This window comes from Ambystoma mexicanum, chromosome 1q (genome assembly GCF_040938575.1).
Source record: "Ambystoma mexicanum isolate Mex_15411 chromosome 1q, UKY_AmexF1_1, whole genome shotgun sequence".
Classification (NCBI taxonomy): Eukaryota; Metazoa; Chordata; class Amphibia; order Caudata; family Ambystomatidae; genus Ambystoma; species Ambystoma mexicanum.
This window is the reverse complement of record NC_090922.1, coordinates 1,481,413,234-1,481,435,235: the sequence shown is the minus strand read 5'-3', so window position 1 is coordinate 1,481,435,235 and position 22,002 is coordinate 1,481,413,234. Positions and strand designations below refer to the sequence as shown.

Here is a 22,002-nt window from a genome sequence, read left to right as displayed (position 1 = left end):
TTGAAGAGATCGTAGGTACTGTAGATTTCTATGGTCGGTACGGACCTCAACAGGAAATTGGCCTCCCAAAAGGTGATGGCGCCATTCTTCAAAAGCCAATTTGATGGCTAAAAGTTCTTTCTCGATCACGGCATAATTTTGTTCGCTCGACGTTAGTTTTCGGGAAAAATAAGCCACTGGGAATTCAACATCTGACTGCGGGTCCTTCTGTAGCAAAACTGATCCAACGGCAAAATTCGACGCATCTGCTTCCACAATGAATGGTCTACTCTGGTCGGGATGATGTAGGATGGGAGAGGTGCTGAAGGCGTCCTTGAGACGTTCGAACACATTAGTAGCTTCCTCATTCCACACAAACAACGTCTTACTGCTGGTTAAACTGGTTAAAGGTGCTGTGATATTGGAAAAACCTGGTATAAAGCGCCTATAGAAATTGGCGAATCCAAGGAATCGCTGAAGGGCCTTCACATCATTAGGTCGTTGCCATTCTTGAATTGCCCGTGACTTAGTTGGGTCCATCTGTATGCCATAACGGCAAATCACGTACCCAAGAAACTCAATCTTGTCTTGATTGAAGAGACATTTCTCAGTCTTGGCGTATAAGTGGTTCTGACGTAAACGGTTGAGAACTTCTTTGACATGTATGATGTGTTCTTTCTCATTCTTAGAGAAAATCAGTATATCATCTAGGTATACCCACACAGATATTCCGAGTAAATCCGAAAATATTTCATCCATTAAACGCTGGAAAACGGCTGGGGCATTGCATAGTCCGAAAGGCATTACACGATATTCATAGTGCCCTAAGGGTGTCTTAAAAGCCGTTTTCCACTCGTCACCAGTCTTGATTCGTACCAGATGATATGCCCCTCTTAAATCCAACTTAGTAAATATACAGGCAGAGTGCAAGGATTCCAGGATATCACGTATTAGAGGCAATGGATATCGGTACTTCCGAGTAAGTTCGTTTAACTGCCGATAATCCACACAGGGACGTAACGTACCCTCCTTTTTCTTGACGAAAAACAGCGGAAATCCCGCAGGAGACTTGGAAGGGGTGATATACTGTTTCTGAAGGCAGTCGTTTAGATATTCTTGTAAGGCTGTTCTTTCTTGTGGGGATAAGGAATACACTCGTCCATGTGGAATCACAGAATCTGGCAACAGATCTATGGCACAATCAAAACTTCTATGAGGAGGCAGGGGAATCTCCCTAGGTTCCGAAAACACAGAGGAGTAATCCGCATATTCAGAAGGTATGGTAGACAACTGGCATACACAAGATGTTCCATTCACCTCTGTCTGCGTGGCAATTGTGGATATCCCAACAGATAACCTTGAGGAGGAACAATCCAGCAAACAACGATCCGAATTAAATGTCAATGTACGAGTTACCCAATTAACTTTAGGGTTGTGGTACAACAACCAGGGTAAACCCAACACGATCGGATAAGATGGTGACTTAATCACATCCAAAGATATGTTTTCCAGATGTTCATTGATCCACAACTGCAGAACTCCGGTGTGATGTTGAATGGGACCAAAAGACAAAGGTGTACCATCAATGACCTCAATCGGTGTAGCTTGCTTCTTCTTAAGTAGAGGGATCTGGTTCTTCTTGACGAACTCAACATCGATATAGTTGCCAGATGCACCACAATCTAGAAGACCCATGATTACATTTGACTTATCCTGCCACAGTACTTTAATTCGGAGTACCAAAAGGGCTGCGGGAGACATGGGCAGTAAGAACCCATCGGTATCCAGAAGGGCTGGTTTGAACGGTAGGCCTGTCATTGCCTTCCTTATACCTGACAGGCCTATTAGTTTTCCGACTTCCTGAGTGGTCGTAACTGACAAGTACCCAAATAGTGCCCGGAGGCACCACAATACAGGCACAAGTTCAAGTCCCTTAGACGTTTCCTCTCTATCGCGGACAAAGGTCCTCTGAGTGCCCCCAATTGCATGGGTTCCGGACCTGTTTCTGCTGTACTTGAAGCACCAGCAGGTGATGGAAAAGACCTGGAGTACGGCCTCTCCAACCGACGTCTTTCTCCCTTCCGCTCAGCCAAACGGTGATCGATTCGAAGAACCTGTTCCTGAAGTACCTGTAAAGTATCCGGTTCTGGTATATGAAGAAGTTCGTCTTTGTACTCCTCTCTCAGACCTCGCCGAAAAAGCGTCTTCTGTGTTACTTCTGGCCATTGAGAATCCGCCGCCAATTGACGGAACCGACCAATGTATGAGATCAGATCACTTGAACCCTGCTTTAGATCCATCAATTGGTTTTGTGCTGTGGCGGCCAAGTTAGGTGACTGGAATACTTCCAGAAACGCTTTCTCGAAGGCGGCAAAATCACCCAGTATTGGACTGTTTGCGGACACCAAAGGAGCTGCCCATGCAAGCGCATTTCCGGTTAGATTCCCTAGAATATACCCAATCTTCGCCTTCTCGTCGGTAAAATGGGAAGCCCGGAACAAAAAATGGATCCTGCAGTGGTTACAAAATTCGGCCCCTCTTCTAGGATCCCCGTCAAACTTCATGGGTGTCGTCTGTGCCATGGCAGAATCAGCCTGGGTTGTGGTGCTAGTCCTATGCACCACCATCTGACGTAGAGTCTCGTTTTCTAGACGAAGTGCTGTCATTTCAGCCCTTAAAGACCTGATTTCGTCTCTCAGATCAGAGGTTTCCTCCATCTCTGGGTCTGAATCGGAGGTTAGGCGTCTCAATCTGTCAAGATGTGCGTCCCGTGGACGCTGCGTACCTGTGTTTCCTGTAGGCTTGCGTGCCGGGGTCGCCAGGACGTTGCTTGTAGAACGAAAGATGAGAGGGTAACGCCAAGAACCGGCCCAGGTTCCGTCCTGATTGCAGGATTGAAAATGGGTCCGATTCCTGACACCACGGATGGACACTTCCCTGGATTTACGTGGCGCCAGAACAGTGCGAGCACTGAACAGGGAAGGCTGGTAGATGTAGACAGCGAGCTTGAGTGCGTTGCTATGATTCTGCAGAAACCTTCTTGAAGATGTTGAGAGAAGCCAGCCGGGACTGTAGTATGGCAGCAATGGCAGACGGCAAAAGGGACCGAATAAAGGCACCGAAGGCACTGGCACCCAGCACAAGGCAGAGGAGTATTCAGGCAAGGGAGGTGGTCAGGCAGGAGAGGGATAATGCGGTAAGGAGGAAAAAGGAAGGGACCGGAGGCACCAGGCCAGGACCGGACAAAAACCCAACCCAGGGGAGCCAGACCCCCAACCAAGGAACCAAACCACCAGGGCAAGGGAAGGCTGGGCAAACTGGAAGGGAACAAGGGAGGCAAGCGGAGAGACCAAGGAAGGATAAGGAAATCCAGTAGCGAGCGGGAGGTCTGGACCAAACCGTGTTGAGACGCGGCGAGTACAGATCCGAAAGCTCCTTTATAGTGATTCGGCACGGAAGCGAGGCTTGACCCGCAATCCGAGTCGGCGCATGCGCGGAATCAAGGTATTCGTGGAAACGAGGCTTGAACCACAAGCCCGTTCCCTGCCGCTTCCGCGTATGCACGCATGCACCCCAACTCGCCCGAAGCGGGCACGCACCCCAAATGAGCGATGAGCTCGGAGAATGCGCCCACGAGCAAGGCGAAACCGCAGGTACAGCTGCCAGGCATCACCCCGCCCACGAGGACACGCCCGTTCCCGATCCCGGGTGAGTGTCCTAACAGGCTGTGGAATAGTTTGCAAATGATTTTAAGGTTGCTGAGGCCTTCTGAGAAGAGTTCTCAGTTTGTGGGTTTAGGCCCTTGCTTTAAGTTCTGAAGTAAAGTTCTGGTCTTTGGAGATTGATGGATTTGAAGTCTGGATCTCTGGATGTGAAGTCGTCGGTCAGCATGCTCCGCAGCAAATGGGATTGAATGTCTCTACCTGTCCCAGCAGTCTCTTTTTATGTGTTTTGAAAATGGGTGTGTGACTGGGGCTAGCTAAGCCTGCCCCTCTCTACTTGTCATTGGCCCCATTCTCCCCTCTCCCATGATTGGGGGAAGGAAATGGATTGTCATCATGATGAGGTCTGTTTATGGGTAAGAGGATCCTCCTGTGGTCAGTTTGCCCACAAATCTATATTTGATTCAAATACATCTTTCCCAGATACACAATTTGTTGAAATTACATGTGCACATTATATATTCCTTATGGTCCATGCTTGTCCGCCTCTGATCTTCCTGGGGGCTTGCATTAAAAAATGACAACATTTTGCGCTTTTTAACTGGTTTTGCAATATCGGACATTTACCCAAAATTACACACATGTGCGCAAGGAGTATGGACATTAATTGATGAAGTGTCAGATTTTTAACATGCAGACATTTGGAGTGAGACCCTATTTTCCGCTAGCAACCCCCCAGAATACACCACAGGGTCCTAACGCCTCTCAAAATGTTCACAGAAAAATCACAAAAATAATGATATTACTTATATATTTCTGACAAATCCGCACTATGAGTTATCTATCTTTTTAAAATTATGCCCTGGTTAAAAAGGGGAGTGGTTTCCCACATAACAGGGTGGAATAACTGGTTTATCCACTTCCCCCAAGCCAGCTTGTTCACAGAGGCACAGCTGCCCCCAGTTTCTCCCAAGAGGAAGCTGTTTTACGACGCCCCCAATATAACATTTGCCTGAGTCAAGGAAGTTGCATTGTTCTGTTCTTTCCAGTTCCTAGGTGCTCCACCCCTAATCTAATCAGAGAGGTGACAACTCCTTTTGGCAAGGGGCAGCAGGATGCAGCTAGGCCTGGGAAGAGTGGCTGAACAGGTTTCACCTGTCGGGGGTAGTTGTCAGGCAGAATCCAGTTTCACTAAGCCAGGTTTCAGCTAAATGTCACTTTTTGTTCCCAGTTTTCTACATTCAAATCAAACTGACAATTTGTACCTATACATTAAATAATTACTTCCCTCAAGTCATTTCAGAATATAGTTTTACATTCTTCCACCTCTTAGCAAGTCTTTCCTTGGCCTGGTTTTGTTTCATTTGTTCAGTTTTACACAAAAGTCTGGTGGTTTTAAAACACCGGCTTTCTGATAGTGGTGAGTACTGGTAATGCAACCATTTTTGGGATTAAGAAAATGAATTCCCCACAGTTCTGAGTTGCTTTTTTGGCAATCAGCATTGCCATTCCCAATGGTTTCAGGCTACTGTGTGTGTAACCCAATGGTGGTTTTAGGCAGTGCCCTCCTGTGCTCACAACATAGGCAAAAATGGGTGGCAGCCTATTCTTCATGTTTTCCCTGTGCACTCTCTGGGGAGTTCTGGCCATCATGATGTTTTCCATGCCAGTACTGCACAGTTTTTGTGGTAGGGCTCGGATGCATGGTTAAAACCCTCCCACAAGCTCCTCCGGTCGGTATTTGTATAGGAAAGGTGGAGGGGACTGGGATGTTGGAATAACCGAAAAAATAGGATGGATTGTTTTATTGGAAAGAGGGGGATACTGCGTCTCACCATTAGATGCCTCACCCCCAATACCTGAGGACCCCTCATCCAGGTTATCCTCCCTCACTGGTCCACCCCCAAGGTTTGCATCCAAAGGCAATGGCTGTGCCCTGGCCACCTGATCAAGAGACCCCCAGGGACTAGAAGGTGAGACACCCTCTGGTTTCTCACATGCCCGTCCACAATGCAATGTGGACGTCTCTGTTTCGCAGGGGAACGGTAAAGGAAGTCAACATTTCCTTGATCTTTACCTTTACTGTGTTCCACATTGAAACAGTATGGTTGCAAGTCCAAGAACCATTGCATGTCTCGAGGGTTAGATTCTTTTCTCTGACTTATCCATACCAAGGGCGAGTGTTCAGTAACAAGTGCAAATATTCTCCCCAGTAGATAGTATGGAAGATGGAGGATTGCCCATTTGATGGCAAGGGCTTCTAGTTCTAGGAAAAAGACAGTTTAAGACTAGTGAATAAAATGGGATGTTCTAGACCATTGTATACTTGAGATCATACTGCTCCTAATCCTGTCAGGGAGGCATCAGTCTGTACTATAAACTGTTTTGAGAAATCTGCCACTTTTAGTATAGGGTTCTGCATAGGGTCTGTTTTAAGTAGTTATAAAGGACATCCTCTTCCTCGGCCAGGTGAACCTTCTGAGGTTATTTCTGTGTTCTTTAGTTTGTCAGTCAACCTTGATGTTTTATCTGAGAATTTTGGGATAAACCTACAATAATACCCAATCAAATCCAAGAATGCCCAAAGATCTCTCCTGGTCTTGGGTGTGGGAGCATCTAGGACAGCTTTTACATTTTCTTGCTGAAGCTGTACACTACCATTTCCTACAAAGAAGCCCAAATATGTTACTGCTGATTGAATGAATCTGCATTTCTTTGGGTTGGCAGTCAATCCGGCCTATTGGAGTGCCCTCATAATGGCGTAAAGATGGGAAAGATGGTCTTCCCAAGTTTTGCTATAAGTGACGATATCGTCAATGTAGGCCCCACAGAACTCGGAGTAAGTTTGGAGTATCCCGTCCATTAGTCATTGGAAAGTCACTGGAGCCAGATGCAGACCAAAAGAAAGGACTTTAATTTGGAATAGCCCTATTAGGGATGATGAAGTCTGTCTTTTCTTTATCAGGTATACGTACTGGGACCTGAATATCCCTTTGTTAAATCTAGAGTTGACAAGAATGCTGCACGCCCCAGTTTATCTATCAAATCATCGATGCAGGGCATGGCATAAGCATCAAAGGCAGAGATGGCGTTGACCTGCATAAAATCTATGGAAAAACTCCAGGAGCAGTCAGGTTTTGTTACCAAAACAATAGGGGTTGACCATGGGCTTGAAGAAGGCTCGATAATATTTGCCTTTCGCATATTTTCAACCTTGTCGACAACTATTTTCTTTCTTGTCACTGGGAGTCTGTATGGTTTTAGATGTACTACTTTCCCTTTTGGGGTTCAGATGTAATGATAAGTACCAAATACTCTTCCGGGTTTCTCAGAAAATATGTTAGGGAAAGCATTAACAAGGTTATTTAAGTCTCTCTGTTTATCCCTAAGTAGTTCTTGGGTAAGGAGATCTAAATGATCAATCTCCTGAGGTACTAGACCGGTTAATATTGAAGAGTTGGAAGCAACCAGATTTTCTTTCCACTCTTTCAGGAGATTTATATGGTATGAATGGGTTTTTTGTCTTTTGTCAGGTTGGGCTACTCTATAGGTACAGGTTCCCGTTTGTACGAGTATTTCATAGGGCACGTGCCATTTTGGCCCGAGTTTGTTTTCAGAGCTGGGTAAAAGGACTAACACTTTCTGACCCACTGAAAATGATCTAAGATTCCCTCTTTTATCATAGGCCTGTTTTTGATGGGATTGAGCTTTCTCCATATGTGTATGAACTAGAGTTCTAACTAGCTTCATGTGTTCTCGCAGTAGGGTAGCTGTCTGTGAAAGATGTATTTCTCTTTCTAACTAGGTTTCCCTGTGCATGTCTAATACATCTCTTAGCTCTCTACTGTAGAGCAGTTCAAAAGGGGAAAATCCGGTAGATGCTTGAGAGGTTTTCCTTACCGCAAACAGGGCCCATGGGATCATGTGATCATGCGATCCCAATCATTTCTATCCTCATCTACTAGTTTTCTTAAGATCGACTTCAGGGTCTTATTACATCTCTCTACTAATCCGTCTGTTTGCGGGTGGTAAACTGAGGTTCTTAAGGTGGTAATGCAGTAACTCCTTTATTTCACCCCTGAGCTTACTCATGAAATGTGTTCCCTGATCGGTTAGGATTTCCTTGGGGAATCCTACCCTAGGGAAAAAGGGTAGTAAATGCATCAACATTTGCTGGATTGTGCTGTTCCTCATGGGGAAGGATTATGGGTACCTGGTGGCATAACCGACAATCAGAAGAAAACACGTGTTACCCAATTAAGAGGTTTTTAATGGTCTGATAATGTCCATCCCTATTCTGGAGAAGGGACTCTCTATTATTGGTAATGGGTTTAATGGGGCAGGCAACGGAATATGCGAGCTGTTCTTGTGACATATTTCACATGTCTGAATGAAGTTTTTTATCTCAGCATGTATACCTGGCATATAGAATTTCCCACTAATGTGAGCTTTTGTTTTAGAATGTCCTAAATTACCCACGGTCAAATGAAAGTATGCAATTTCCAGTACTCTTTTCCGGTGAGTCTTAGGTATTACCATTTGGGTTTTGATTAGACCTTCCCCAGATGTTTCTCTCCTGTATAGTAGTTTTTGTTTCTCCCTTTTCTTGAACCTCTCTGTCAGGAATTATTTGAAAAAAAGCTTCTGCGAGCATTGGATCATTTTGCTGGGCGAAAGCTAAGTTAGGAAGGATAGTGGGTTCATCCTTCTATTTTGACTTTTTTGCTAAGTTTCTCATCAGCTTCTCCAAAACCCAAGTTTACTCTCAGTTTCTTTGGCCTCAGTTTCCTCCTCAACACAAGGAAATGGAGCCTTCTCAAGTATTACCTGTGCATTTTTATCCCCAGAACGTATCTCAAAGGGTGCTTTTGTAAAAGAACTTTTATGTCTCCCCCGAAAATCTGGATCTATAACTCCTTCCAGGACATCCAGACCAAATTTCCAGTCTTATCCTGATTTTGGGGCTAGCTGATCTAACAGCCTGATGGGGGTATTAAAATTAAGTCAGTGGGAATCATTACTCTCTTCTCGCGGGCGCTGGTAGCTTCCCTACTGCTACATATATCAAATCCAATGGAATCTTTAGTGGCAACAGAGGGGTCTGTGTACGGTTAATACATTTCAGAAATTTCAGTGTTCCCCAACTTGTTTCAATTGAGTCATATCCCACTTCTGACACCATGCCTAACCCCGACTCCCGAGGACCCCTCTTCCAGGTGATCCTCCCTCGCTGGTCCACCCCCAGAGTCTGAATGCAAAGGCGACCTAAGCAAGAGACCCTTGGGGAGCAGACGGTGAGACACCCTCTGGTTTCTCACACCACACCTGTATTCTTCAGATAGAGCAAACGTAGGTTTTGTTTTCTCACTTGACTGGTAATGCCCTCTCAAGGGAAACTCCTTTGGTGTCTTTCGCAGACTCTCATGACTATGCAGCCTTTCCTGCTTCATTCAAGGCAATGTTTGATTGACCCGATGGGGTTTATTCCACTCAAGAAAGATTGTTGGATTTTCAGACATGCTCACCTATGTCATCAAATTTAAACAGCTCACTAAGGAAGCAGACGGTTCTGCTGACGCCTGTTTTATGCTGTTCAGGCGTGGGTTGAATGAAGAGATAAAGGATGAGTTGGCGATAGTTGTGAGGCCTGATACCTTACAAGCCAGTTTATGATCTTGCCCTTCAAATTGACTTTCGTTTTCAAGAAAGAAAGGCTGAAAGACGAAAACATTGAATGCCAGTTTCTAGATCCTCACTTCTTGTTTCCAGCTCTTCAGGTTCAAATCTGCTTCTTCTGAGCTGGAGCCCATGCAATTGGGTATTCTACTGGGACCCTTTACTGGAGAAGAAAGAAGTCGCAGGATTGAACAACGACTCGCTCTATATTGAGCATCTCCCAATCATTTAGTGCGTAATTGTCTTATTGTCCTAAGTGGAGCCAGGATAAGGTAGACAGAGATAGGCTCCATATCTTCCCTTTCCTTAGGAAGTAGGAAATATAGAAATAAAGAAGGAAGGCAAAAAAAAAGTTTTTTTTTCTAAATTTAGAGTAAGCCTTTTAGCTTAACCATGCGTATTGTAGATAGGCCACAACTAGCGTTTTATCTTTGTACAGTAAATCCCTTGTATGTATTGTAATCCACAAAACGATCGTGTTTCTAGTTGAGAACTCGTTGCCACAGTAACCTTGTAATACAACAAGTCCCAAAATGGCCAGCACACATACCCAACATTGTATGGTGCCTTCTTTGATCCAGAGGAGTGTGGGGTTGCTAGGAAACTGTTAACAAGGATATGCACAGGGCATGCGCGTGATCCAGTGCGCACGCGCATGATTCCCTCAATGTAGAGGGCCCAATGGAGAGTCCTTGTGCCAGTATATTGCATAGCACTGCAGAGATAGTTCCCCCACGCATAGGCCTGTAGTGGAATGTCCCTCACTTGCATGCGCTGGCACCTTCTCTACCCGCAAATGCTTGTCCCTCACCTTTCTGCGCTTACTTCTTCACCCGCAGCAGCTCGTCCCTCACTTGTCCACGCTGGCTTCTTCACTCCGGCTCAACCTTTGAAGTCAGCTCGCCGGAACATGATCACTGCAGCAGGTGCCTATAGGGACCCATATGATGAAGGGCAATGGTGTCCTGGGGTTTTAAGGAGATTAAGGAAATCCCATTGTTGTCGCCAAATGATGTATTAACGGATTTAACATTCAAGTAGGTTTGAGTATTTATTGTATAACAAAGAGTCTTGAGTCTACATAAGTGATGAACCACACGGGCACCACTCTGTCAGGCTCAACCAGCAGCAGAAACATCTGTTCACTTAACAGCTCATTGAAACATAACATTTCAACCCACATTCCATACACACACCCACATTCATTGCCTTCTGTACATATGTCAGCTGGCTCCAGCTGACAACCACTACACATTTCACCCTCTCTGCAGCCTCCATGTGATCTGCATGGCAACCAACATACTGCCCTTACCAAGATGGCAGCTGGAACACTTTGTGTGCCACCTTCAAGATGGCGGCACTTCAAATTCTGGAACAACGTGATATAACAACGGCATTCAAACCGGATTGAAGGACAGGAAGGTGCGCCTTATTGCATTTGTTTACCCTTCCTGATTCTTGTCAATTTTTGTGCTCCTAGCTGCTTCCTGTTCCTACCCCTTTTTGCCCGTTGTTGTGGCATTCCCTTTCCCTTGTCTTCTTGCTCCTGCTTATTCTACCATCTTTCAAGCCGGGGGACCCAGCTGCTGGATGCTTATCATCCAGTTGCCCCGTTCTATCTTTCCCAGCCTTTCTGAGGACATCCTTCCACCCTTTTCTCTGAGGGTTTTTTTCAATTGTGGTTTTTCCGTCCTTCTTGGCTGTGGCCCCCGGTACTACCAGTCTGGTCGGCATAAACCCGCGGGAAGATTACTTCGGCAGATGGCAGACTATGGTTCAACAAGAAAAACAAGACCAAGGTCTCAGAAGTAATGCCAGTCACTGATAGCATATTCATGTGGGATAACAAACCTTCTTAATAATTGCAACGATTAGATATCTCAATGTTATTTCTGGGCAATAACTGATTAACTATCTTTTTGCTAAGATGTTTTATAATTGTTGAGCTTTTTGTCTATTGTATTCGTGAATTATTGTATTTCTGTTTTTTTTAACTATCTTAGTGTTCTGAACATGTCTCCTAGTGGATCAACATATTTCTTTAACAATTGCAATGATTAGATATTTTAATGCAATTAATGGACAATAACTGATCAATTTTTTTCTTACTCAAATGTTTTTTGTAATAATTGATGAGTTTTTTTGTCTTTTTTCTGTATTTACACATTTTTGTAAAACTATTCTGTTAACGGTGTGAAAAGGTTTTATTTTAAAACTATTTTGCATTATAAAATAAAAAATGGCCTACCTTCGGCCTCTCTTCATCAGTCGAGGTGAGAGTCAAAAAGTGGTAGAGTGAGCGTGGAGAGCTGTAACTGGAGCATTGTCTATGATTCCCATGATGGCAGGATTTTTACAGTAGTCAGTAATTAAAGATGATTTGTTGCTGAGTGATTGTATATTGCCCGGCATGAGGATTAGTCAGGGTGTAGGAGGAGTCTAATCCTCAAGGCAGACGAGCGGAGTAGATTGGGTTATAGCATGTAAATTGGGCAGAGGAACTTTTGTGATGAGATTGAGCGTAGGTGGTGTAAGGGTGTTGAGTAAAAGAATTGGGGTACCACACGAGGGAGTGCATGTAGTGTCCATGTAAAAGGTAGAGAAGGAGTGGTGCGCAGAATGGCCTACATGTGAAGGCACACCTTGCATGCAGTTTTGTGGTCATCATGGGAATTGGGCCAATAGGCTGGTACTGACCATCAAGGCAGTACAACAGGCCAGTAACCACTAATAGGTCAGTGGTATAGGCCGGTATCACCAGGAAAAAGTCAATACCAGGCTGGTAGTGACCTAAAAAATAAATAACAGTTCATGAACCAACCAATCAGAAAGTACCCTGGGCCGGTAGCAACCAAACAATAGACGAAGGCAGGCAAAGTGTGCAAATGTCCCCAAGTTGCTTATCATTGGCTCAGATGGTGCTTTAGCGCCACCATTCGTTTTGGCAGATAGGTGGCACTTTAGTGCCACTATTGGTTGTGGTGCAGGAAACTCTTTGGGTCCAACATTCATTTTGGCTCATGGGTGCCATTTTAGCACCACTATAGGTTTTTGGCTCAGGTGGCACTTTAAGAAGCGCCATTAGTTTTGGATTATAGGTGGCACTTAAACACTACCTTGCAAGGCTACAAGGTGTTGGCTCGTAGGTTCTGCCATAAACCCACCATTAGGTTTAGCTCATAGGTACACAGGTCATGATTAGCTTTGGAACAACACACAGGTGAGGTTGCCCACAAACAAAATTTGAAATACAGAGACCAAATTAGTGGGATCAAGCACAAAACACAGAAAAAACTTGATCTCTGTTGATTTGAAAATTAATTCAATAGAGAAATTGTATCAAAATTGAATTTTTATCCTGAATTGATGGATACATATAAATACAAAGGACAATTATGAGTTCAATAGTACAATAGAAAGCAAATGAACACATCTAATGAAACAATACAGTTAGAAAAAGCTCCAAAACAAAGTACCCAAAATGTGTAAAGAGCACCACCATTTTTAAACAAGTCACGCACTGTACTCCTACTGACATTATATTGCAGTAGTGGAGAATACTGGCTAATTGTCTGTTAGGGGACAGGGGCACACATAGCCTCATTAACTTTCAAAAGTATCAATGACTTAGCACCTAAATATCTAATAGAAAAGTTCAAAAGAAGAACTTCAAACAGACCCACCAGAGAAGTATACACCAACTGTCTAGCCGTGCCCTCATTCAGACTGACCGCTGCTGGAGGAAACAGCTTGCCGGTCAAAGCGTTCCAATTGTGGAACTCCCTGCCAACTTCTTTAAGGTCTGACCAGTCCTACCCACACTTCAGAGTAAACCTCATTAAATGGCTCAAAGATAACGACCTATAATCCAGCCTCCCTGTCCAGCTGAGTTTGCTCAATTGAAACCCTGCTGCTCACCTTCACACGCCACATATCTGTTTATTCCCCCTATTACGGATTGACATTTTTCTGTACATTGACTATCTGTGTTTATACTCACTGTCTTGTACTTTTATCCTCATGCTGTTAACCATCCTTTTGTTACTATGTAATCTACAACTGTAACTTGGAAGTTAAAAGTATTCATGACCACGTGCCCAGAACCCTCCGGGTCTAGCGCGCGCTATAAATAAACAAACAAACAAATAAACTAACAAACAAACAAACACTCAGTTGCCATATCTACCCAGGATCAACTCGGTCTACACTCTGCAAAGAAACATGGTGTAGGGAAGGGGTCTGCAACCTTTGGCGGGATTGACATTCAAATGCAGTCCAAGGTCAAATGTCAATAGGAGTATCATGTGTTGCTTGTTTCAAATGATTGTTGCGTTTTATATCTTTGTCACGTGACTGTGTGCTGATGGAAGCACATCAGGTGTGCTTTAGTTACAATTTCTCTGTTAGATTAATGAAAGCTAACAGAGATTCGTTTTTTCTGTGTTTCATGGTTAACTTCTGGTTTAGTGGCACCTGGTGAGACAATACCATTTTGTTTCCCAGGGGGGCGCTTTAGCACAGGCATTATTATGACCCATATGTCCGGGCTTTGGTAACACCTTCAGTTTCACTCCTGTGTGCTGCTTTAACGCCCAAGAGAGTGAGCAAAAGATACTGTAGAGATGTGTCCTTGGAATGTTGAGGCACGCGAACCAATCTCCTTGTATTCTTTCGGAGTCGCGTGACCCAGTTAACCGTTGGAGGCTTTGAGGAGTGGATGGGCACGGCGGGCCCCTGTTGAAATAAACTAACCTTTACCACTCCAAGTGCCTCCCGTCATTATTACAGATACCTTTATGGATGTGTGGGATGCAGCACTGAGAAGCACTGGCACCAGGGAGGTTAGTTGTTCTGTGGGAGTGCTGGCCCACTGCACGCCGCTTCTGTGCTGGTTCTTCTTCGGCTATGCAGGCAGGCTCCCTGGTCTCTCTGCTTGGGACCGGGGAGGAGCCCCGTACATCCAGAGGCATTCTCTTTAGGAAAGCCCAAGATTATTGTCCTTCTTTATTTAAAATGAAAAGTGCTTAGCCACGCAGAGGGCAAATGCATGGCTGGGGCAGTCTGATGTAGCAGTTAATGCCCCAAACTGCCTTGTGTGGGTCAAGGAGCTAGAAACCCTACATGGCCACAGCCTTTCATTACTTATATGCAATCCAGAGAGGACAGTGGTGGGAAGGGGAGGGGGGGTCATGGGAGCTGGGCAGGGGCCTAGCACAGACTCGGGTTCTCTCCTGGGATAGAAGGTGCTTCTTAGGAGTGATCCTGAAGCCAGTCACTGTTGGAATGTCCCTAATTTGAGGGGGCTGGGAGTTACAGTGATGGCAACAAGAAGGGTGAAGTGGGATATAGCACACATTGGACTGGGGACCCTGAGGTTCAGGAGGGGTTCGAGGGGTGAGCATCGGGAGAGAGATTCGCCAAGTGCGGGAGGTACCCCTCATGGGTGCATTTGAACACAGCATGGAGCGATCTTTCCTGGCTAGCCACCCAGCATGACAGCAAATGCTAGGCTGCAGAGGGAAGCCACCTGGCATGACAGCAAATGCCAGGCTGCGGAGGGAAGCCACCCGGCATGACAGCAAATGCCAGGCTGCGGAGGGAAGCCACCCGGCATGACAGCAAATGCCAGGCTGCAGAGGGAAGCAACCCGGCATGACAGCAAATGCTAGGCTGCGGAGGGAAGCCACCCGGCATGACAGCAAATGCCAGGCTGCGGAGGGAAGCCACCCGGCATGACAGCAAATGCTAGGCTGCAGAGGGAAGCCAGGCTGCAGAGGGAAGCCATCCGGCATGACAGCAAATGCTAGGCTGCAGAGGGAAGCCACCTGGCATGACAGCAAATGCTAGGCTGCAGAGGGAAGCCACCCATGCTAGGCTGCAGAGGTAAGCCACCCGACATGTCAGCAAATGCTAGGCTGTAGAGGGAATGCCTAGCAAGGTGCAATACCTTGTTGCGGGAGAAAGGCATTAGAGGGGGATTCGAATCAAGAGGCTGGTGCAGAACCCCCCTGCTGAGGACCTGGGTGCGAAGGGGTGTTTTGATTGAAAGAACGATGAGGTGGGGGACAGATTTACAGCCTTTGGGAGGGTAAGCCCAAAGGCTGCAGCAGTGGAGGTGATGAAGGATTAAAGATTCAGGTCACTGTCAAAGAGAACCACCAGGTTATAAGATTTGCGGATGGGGAGGGTGGTTAGGAGAAAGTATATGGGAACGGAGATAGGAGGGGTGTTGTTGGGAGGAACATCACTTCAGTTTCAGGGGAGCAGAGCATCAAACAAACAAAGCAACATCATTACCTGTACCATGCACGGACAGCAGGTAGGCAGATAGTGCTGCAAGACACAGCTGAGCAGTGAAGCATGCGAAAACGAGGAACATTTCAGTATTAGTGGCATTAGAGGAGAGCAAAAGGAAGCATCTTGAAGGAGGAGTTTGCTTTATGGTTCACAGTAGAATGCAAGCTTCAGCAACAGGGTTTTCCCCAGAGGTGAGCACCAGCCCAGTATTTGGAGTCATCGCATTTGTTCTGCAGGAATTTAGCCATCAGACTTAGGGTGAATTATTCTGTAGGGGGGAAGGTGGGGCGCACGGGGTGCAGGGATTTGGACAGACGGTTTAGGGGCTCAGGGGACTAGGCTGCAGTCAACTAGGCTTATTTTCTATTTTTTATTTATTATTGTTATTGTACCTACTGTAAAAAAAAAGCATGGGGTCAGCAGTAGAGGGGGAGTCGACCTATCTGTCGCCAGGGCAAGAGGGCACATGATATCAATGAGAGTTCATGGCTGCTTTGCTTAAAATCAAAGTGTATTCTGGGAAAATAAGAATAACCACATATCTTTATATTTGGAAAATATTTCTGTGATAAATGGGTTTTTAATGACTAACTGCGTTCAGTTTTTACAACACCCACTTAGCATTTAAGTGTTTGTAGCCAGGAACCGTATATATTCATTGGGACATCCTAAGGGTCTGGAGGTGAAGATGTTCTTTTCCTTGTGTGCCTTGCAGATGTTAAAAGCCAGGTCTCAGGGTAAGGAGATCTGTGCACATGCGCAGTCACCAACGCACAGCAGCCGTAGGACATTATAAATGAGAATCCAAAGAAGTGTCCAATGTGGCAGAAAGATCAAAGAGGCCGAGGATAACTTGTGTCTTTTACTGTTCCATGTCGGATGCATCCCACTTCTGCATTAATAGTTAGTACTATTAAGCAAGGCAATGGTACTCAATGTATAGACCATTAAAGAATGGCGGTCTGAATTCATATTGCCATGGATCCCACCTATGATTGGTTATTGGACACAGGTGTCAGCAGTGTGGGGTATGCCAGCCAAGCCGCTGCCCCGACATTAGTGAGGAGCAGATCTCTGATCCAGGGAGCCGGCTTTACACAGCCTTCAAGCAATGAATACATGTTGGAGTCCTTGATTTCTTGTCAGAAGAGTTCCTTCTAATATTAGAGATATGATAAAGGCACTTAGATAGATGAACGGAGGAGCAAACATATACCCAGATACTAGTATCATTAAATATCAAATATTTGTAACCATCTGTTGAAAAATTATTTCAAATACAATCCAACTCTGTTATAAAGGTCCATTAATATGTGTGAACTACTTACTATAACTGCATCACATGTCCCTCCTGTTTCTGTGCCCTGGTATTCAGCCGCTCCTCTCATTTCCTGTGTCTGCCTGCCCATTTCTTTGACTCACAATGTTTTTGTACTATTCCCTGTTCCTCCTTTTTTTCTTCCCAATGTTCTGCTGGTGTTTCTCGTTTAGATCTCTTTGTCATTCCGGCTGTATCTTGTGTTTGCTCTGTTTCTTCTCATTCATTTATGTCTCCTTCCCAGTCTCCTTTTCCTCTACCACTTGTGTCCTTCTATTTGTTTTCTTGCCACAGTTGGTCGAAGTCATTTTCTTGCCTTCCTGCCATATTACTTGCAATGTCTTTACTTTTTTTAAATCTTTGTTCCCTTTTTGATGACTGTAACATGATTGTATTTCTCAGCCCCCCGAACCCCTCACTCTGTTTTCTTATTCTTCCACTGATCTCTGTCTCCCTATTCCTTTAACTCTTCTCTCTCTGATTCTCATCATCTTCACCCCACTCTAGGTCATCAGCAGCCGACATTCTGGCGTTACTTGTGTCACCAGTCCAGTGAAATCCAACATCAAACATGGCTACTTCATCTTTGGAGAACAAGAGGTAAACGGTTCACACTTCCAAAGCACCAGAGGCCACATGGCCCCTAATGCTGGCAGGAATTCACTGTGTGGTAAATGTGTCCTGTCGTATAGGTCTTAGCTACAGTCACCCACTTGGAATATTCCCTATCGTCAGTGTGTGTTGGGGAACATGAGAGTCCAGGGCTCTCGCCATTGATGACACTAGCACAGTCAGCGATCTATCTTGATATCAGCACTCCTCATGGATACACACAGATTCCAAATATTAGTTACACCTTCTCCAGGGCCAGCTGTCTTCAGAATCATTTTTAGACACCAGGAGATGCAGTACAACTCCTCTTGGAGTCATTGGTGCCCATGACATCTGGTGACATGTCTTCGGGAGTACATATAGAACCAGTAGCATGCTCAGAATGCTGCCCAGGAAAGCTTGTTTGAACTGTGTCATGCCTAATCCTCCAAGTACCACAGGACCTCCGTGCAGAATTTCATAGTCTGGATGAGGAGCTACTCACCACCAATGTAAACAGCACCACTGGTTTAGATACATCCCCGGCCCTTGATTATACTTAAGCCGCAGTCTGTGGGAAGCCCAATGTGTCCAAGGTAGGGGAGACACTGTGAGTGTCTGCACCTTTGAAGCCCATAGACCAGAGCAACCTTGCTGGCATGGTGCAACAAGGTCCTTTGAGGGGGAAACGTCTTCCGTTCAACTCTTCAGTTGCAGCCCCTGTCATGACAGTTTGGCTGGTGCCTGCCTGAGCTCCAGTTATGGAATGGGATCTTACCAAAAAGCCTCACCCAGCTTCACTGAATCTCTGGATGTCATGCAACCGTCTCCCAGTGCATGGCTGTCTATGGCTCCACTGTGAGTTCTAAGGAGTCTTACCTTCTGTTATTGCCCCAGGAATGACGAAAGTAAGAAGCTTAACACAATGGCTTATAAGGTGTTTGAATCTGGCCTCATGTCTTTGAGAACTGTGAATGCCACCAGTGCCCTGGTTAAACAGACACACGGCTAGTGTGCAGAGAATTTCATGCAATGAAGAAGTTTTACCACACTGTTAGAAGATGGCAAAGAGATGGTATGCCAGAACATGGCTGAATGAGTACTTTGTTCCATGTGTATGGGCACGGATCTCCACATCCATTTCTGTTTACGAATGTCAGGGTTTTCCCCAGATGTCCAAACCAAGTTCCTGGACATGCCGTTTGACATTGATATCTCTTTGGGTCCGAGGCCGATGAGTCTCTGGAGACAGTCAATGGCTCACAGGCCATCCTCTTGAAAAGGTAAGGCCCTCTGGATCTTTACTTTCTTTGAGCACAGTGGTCGAGGACAGGCACCATCGGGCAAGCAGGCATTGACACAGTTTCCCAGCCCAGGTGGAGGCAGTGGGTCTCTAGAGAAGCAGAGTTGCTTCTGCCACAGTCCCTGTGGCAATCTCAGGTGAAATCCTGTTTAATATGGACTTTGCCCACACCATCGCATTTGTGGGCATGTTGTCCCTATTTGTCCTGGAGTGGAGTAACATCCAGTCCGACTTTTGGGCCTGAAAGGTAACTAACTCAGGGCTCCTTTCTTTCAGTGCCTTACTTCCCGCTCTTCCTCTCGCCTGAATTCCCTCCTAAAGGAGGCGATTCTGCAATTCTTGGCAATGGCCACCATAGTGCTGGTACCAGCCTTGGAGAGAGGGAGGGAAGGGTTGGTACTCTATTCCAGGTGCCAAGGAAGAACAGAGCCTTGCGTCCCATCATGGATCTGTGACTGTTGAATTTGTACCCGAGCAAGAAAACATTCCAGATTCTCCAGGCCCTCGAGCTGCCAGACTGGCTAGTGCCACTAGATGTTTGGAATGCCTTCTTCCATGTAACAATCCATCCATAGCACAGGAAGCACCTTAGGATAATGGTTGGGAACACCCTTTACAAGTTTGCAGTCCTGCCCATTAGCCTTTCCTATGTACCAAGGGCTGTCACAAAGCATTGATTTTTTCCATGGTGTTTGGAACGGTTTGTTTGGATCTCCTTGAGTAGTTAGATTTGTGGACAGCAGTCACTGTCAACAGATGACCTCTTTGAGCCGATTGCATTCAAGAGCCCGCTAGCTTGCCCTTTCAAGGCAGAAGAAACTTGTATTGGCAAGGCAAGGCTAATCATTCCAACGCACATTAGATTATTGTAAGTAAATCCTCAAACTGATGGACAGCAGCACCCACTTATCAATAGCCGCTCCTCGCCAAACCCTGAATACAACCGTCACAGCTTCCAACTCTTTCAAGATTTTGATGTTTCTTCATGGCGACCCAGGGACTTGCAAAATAATGATCTTAACAGAATGTGTGGCCAGCACTTTGAACTAGTCCCATGAGTTCAGGGTGTGAAGGTCCACGAGGGCAGGTTTCATAAGCTGATAGAAATACCCAATATTGTTCAAGCAGAAGCACTGATAGCGAGTTGGTTGCAGTGCATGGAGTCTATTGATGAGCATCTCAGTCATATAATGGATAGACTACGCAGGGGAGGGTGGATCTGCCTGATGGCCATCAGGCAGCTTTTATGTGGTCCATGTGGAGCGGTCCCAATTCCTTAATGGGCTGCAGAAACAATTGCCGGTCCCCACAGCCAGGAGCCCGAGCACGGGTAGGGTGACAACACACAGGACATATTTTGCTGATTCTATTAATTGTGATGACAAATCAAAACAAGATTTTTAGATGCTTGAGTTTCTTCCCACCCAGATGACCTTCTACGATGTTTCGCCACTGGAGGACATGATCCTGGTCATTCGCTTTTACCACTGGCCTACTGGAAGCACGGCTATTGCCCCGTGGGAGGCAAGGCAGACTACTGAACCACTGTTCACCAGCGAGCAGTGGGCAGTGGCCTTTGCTGTGCTCCGGCTTACAAAACCCACTGCAGCGTCATCAGGTAAGACACAGATATCGCTTAATGCTGTGCCATGAATAGCTGTCTAGATCTAAATGTATCATATGTTCATGAGCCTCAATGCCTTGGCACAATGCTCCAATTTCCCTTCTGTGCCACAATGGTATCATGTGCCTTCAGCTCATGCTTGGGTTCAATGGCACATGGATTCATCATGGCAGATACCAGAGTTAAGATGCACAGAGCTCTTTTAAACAATGTAGGGGGTACTTGAGAATAAGGTCAACCATTGGGCTCAATAGTGGCGTGTTATGGGCTCAATGCAGCAACTTTAAGTTTGGCTGCAATGTACCTGCTGGGCTGAAGGAGAACGTACGTGGATCCAATGAGACGATCCACCAATGAAACAAGGGCGGCTGCATGAGAATGATGGCGGTGAGTGCCTTCTGTTTCTGAGTTCCCCTCAGAGTCTATAGGACATCAGTCAGTCTGAAGGGAGGGAGGTCATTCTATGAAATGACCGGGCCTCATCGGAAGGAAGAAGCTTTGTCTGAGGTGATTTCACGGGTGGACCTTAGGGTTTAGGAAATGACCAAACTTACCAGTAAGGGGAAACCTCATCTATTAGTAGTGTCTATACGAGAGCATGGCATTTTAAACCTCATCTGTATAATTCAGTAACATGAGACAGTGATGAAAAGAGGAACTTTTTTGTCATGTCTGTGGTAACTCAATCAGTTAATCTTAAAGCAGCTTTAATGTTACATTTCTCTTAGTTTTTCTTGTTGATTGAACTGAAACGTGCTTTGTGTCAGGAAGATGAGCTTCATGGTGGCACTGAATGCCAATTGTGAGCGATAACCATCATGTGGTCTAAAACAAGTTCATAAGACACCATTTATCAAGTGTTTCCCATCAAAGCCTATAACTTTCCCTAAATGGAAGATAGAGCAGGAGCCATTAAACAACAGAGCCCTGATGAAGCTTACATTCTTGGTGTGAAACATGTGTCGACCCAAAGGAAAATTAATATTGTATGATGAAATGTTAATCAAGATGTATTGACTGGATTACCATAGCCGTTGCATACATAGCGCAACAGTCCTTTTTCTTTCAGGATTACTTAGCAGCTCTTGGGCACAATGGATAAAGCACAGAGTTTGCCATATTTCCATTAAATTATGAATAAAACAAACTATTAATAAATATAATTGTAATCACTGGCCCAGTATTACACGCCTAGTTAATGGAGGATAGCACAGGGGCAACAAGAGACCATGCAGAACAGCAGAGGTTCGAATCCCAGATACGCGCTTAGAAACCGAACTCAGGTACGGTATTAGGCGCGTTATAAAAAAACAATTGAATAAATTAAATTAAAAAAATGTGTTATCAGTCAGTGCTGAGAGAATGTTCTTGTATAGGATATTACCAACCCTCTCCTGTAGGATGTTGCAGAGTCCGTTGGGGTTGGAAGTAGGGGCGATGTTTCCGGTATCGGAAATGACCAACCGTCTCCTGTAGGATTAAGCAGAGTCAGTCAGGGTATGACTGTAGGTGCGATGTTTTGGGTACTGGAAATAACCAACCCTCTGATGTA

General features: G+C 45.4%; 1 protein-coding gene across 1 annotated transcript in view; it reads left to right on the top strand.

Moving 5' to 3' along the window:
* Positions 1 to 22,002, top strand: part of LOC138550118 (uncharacterized) — a 494,885-nt gene that overhangs the window by 257,364 nt on the left and 215,519 nt on the right. The window contains exons 15-16 of the mRNA XM_069642386.1: positions 17,440 to 17,532; positions 20,255 to 20,444. Coding sequence (XP_069498487.1) covers positions 17,440 to 17,532; positions 20,255 to 20,444 — 283 coding nt within the window. The remainder of the gene's footprint in view (positions 1 to 17,439; positions 17,533 to 20,254; positions 20,445 to 22,002) is intronic.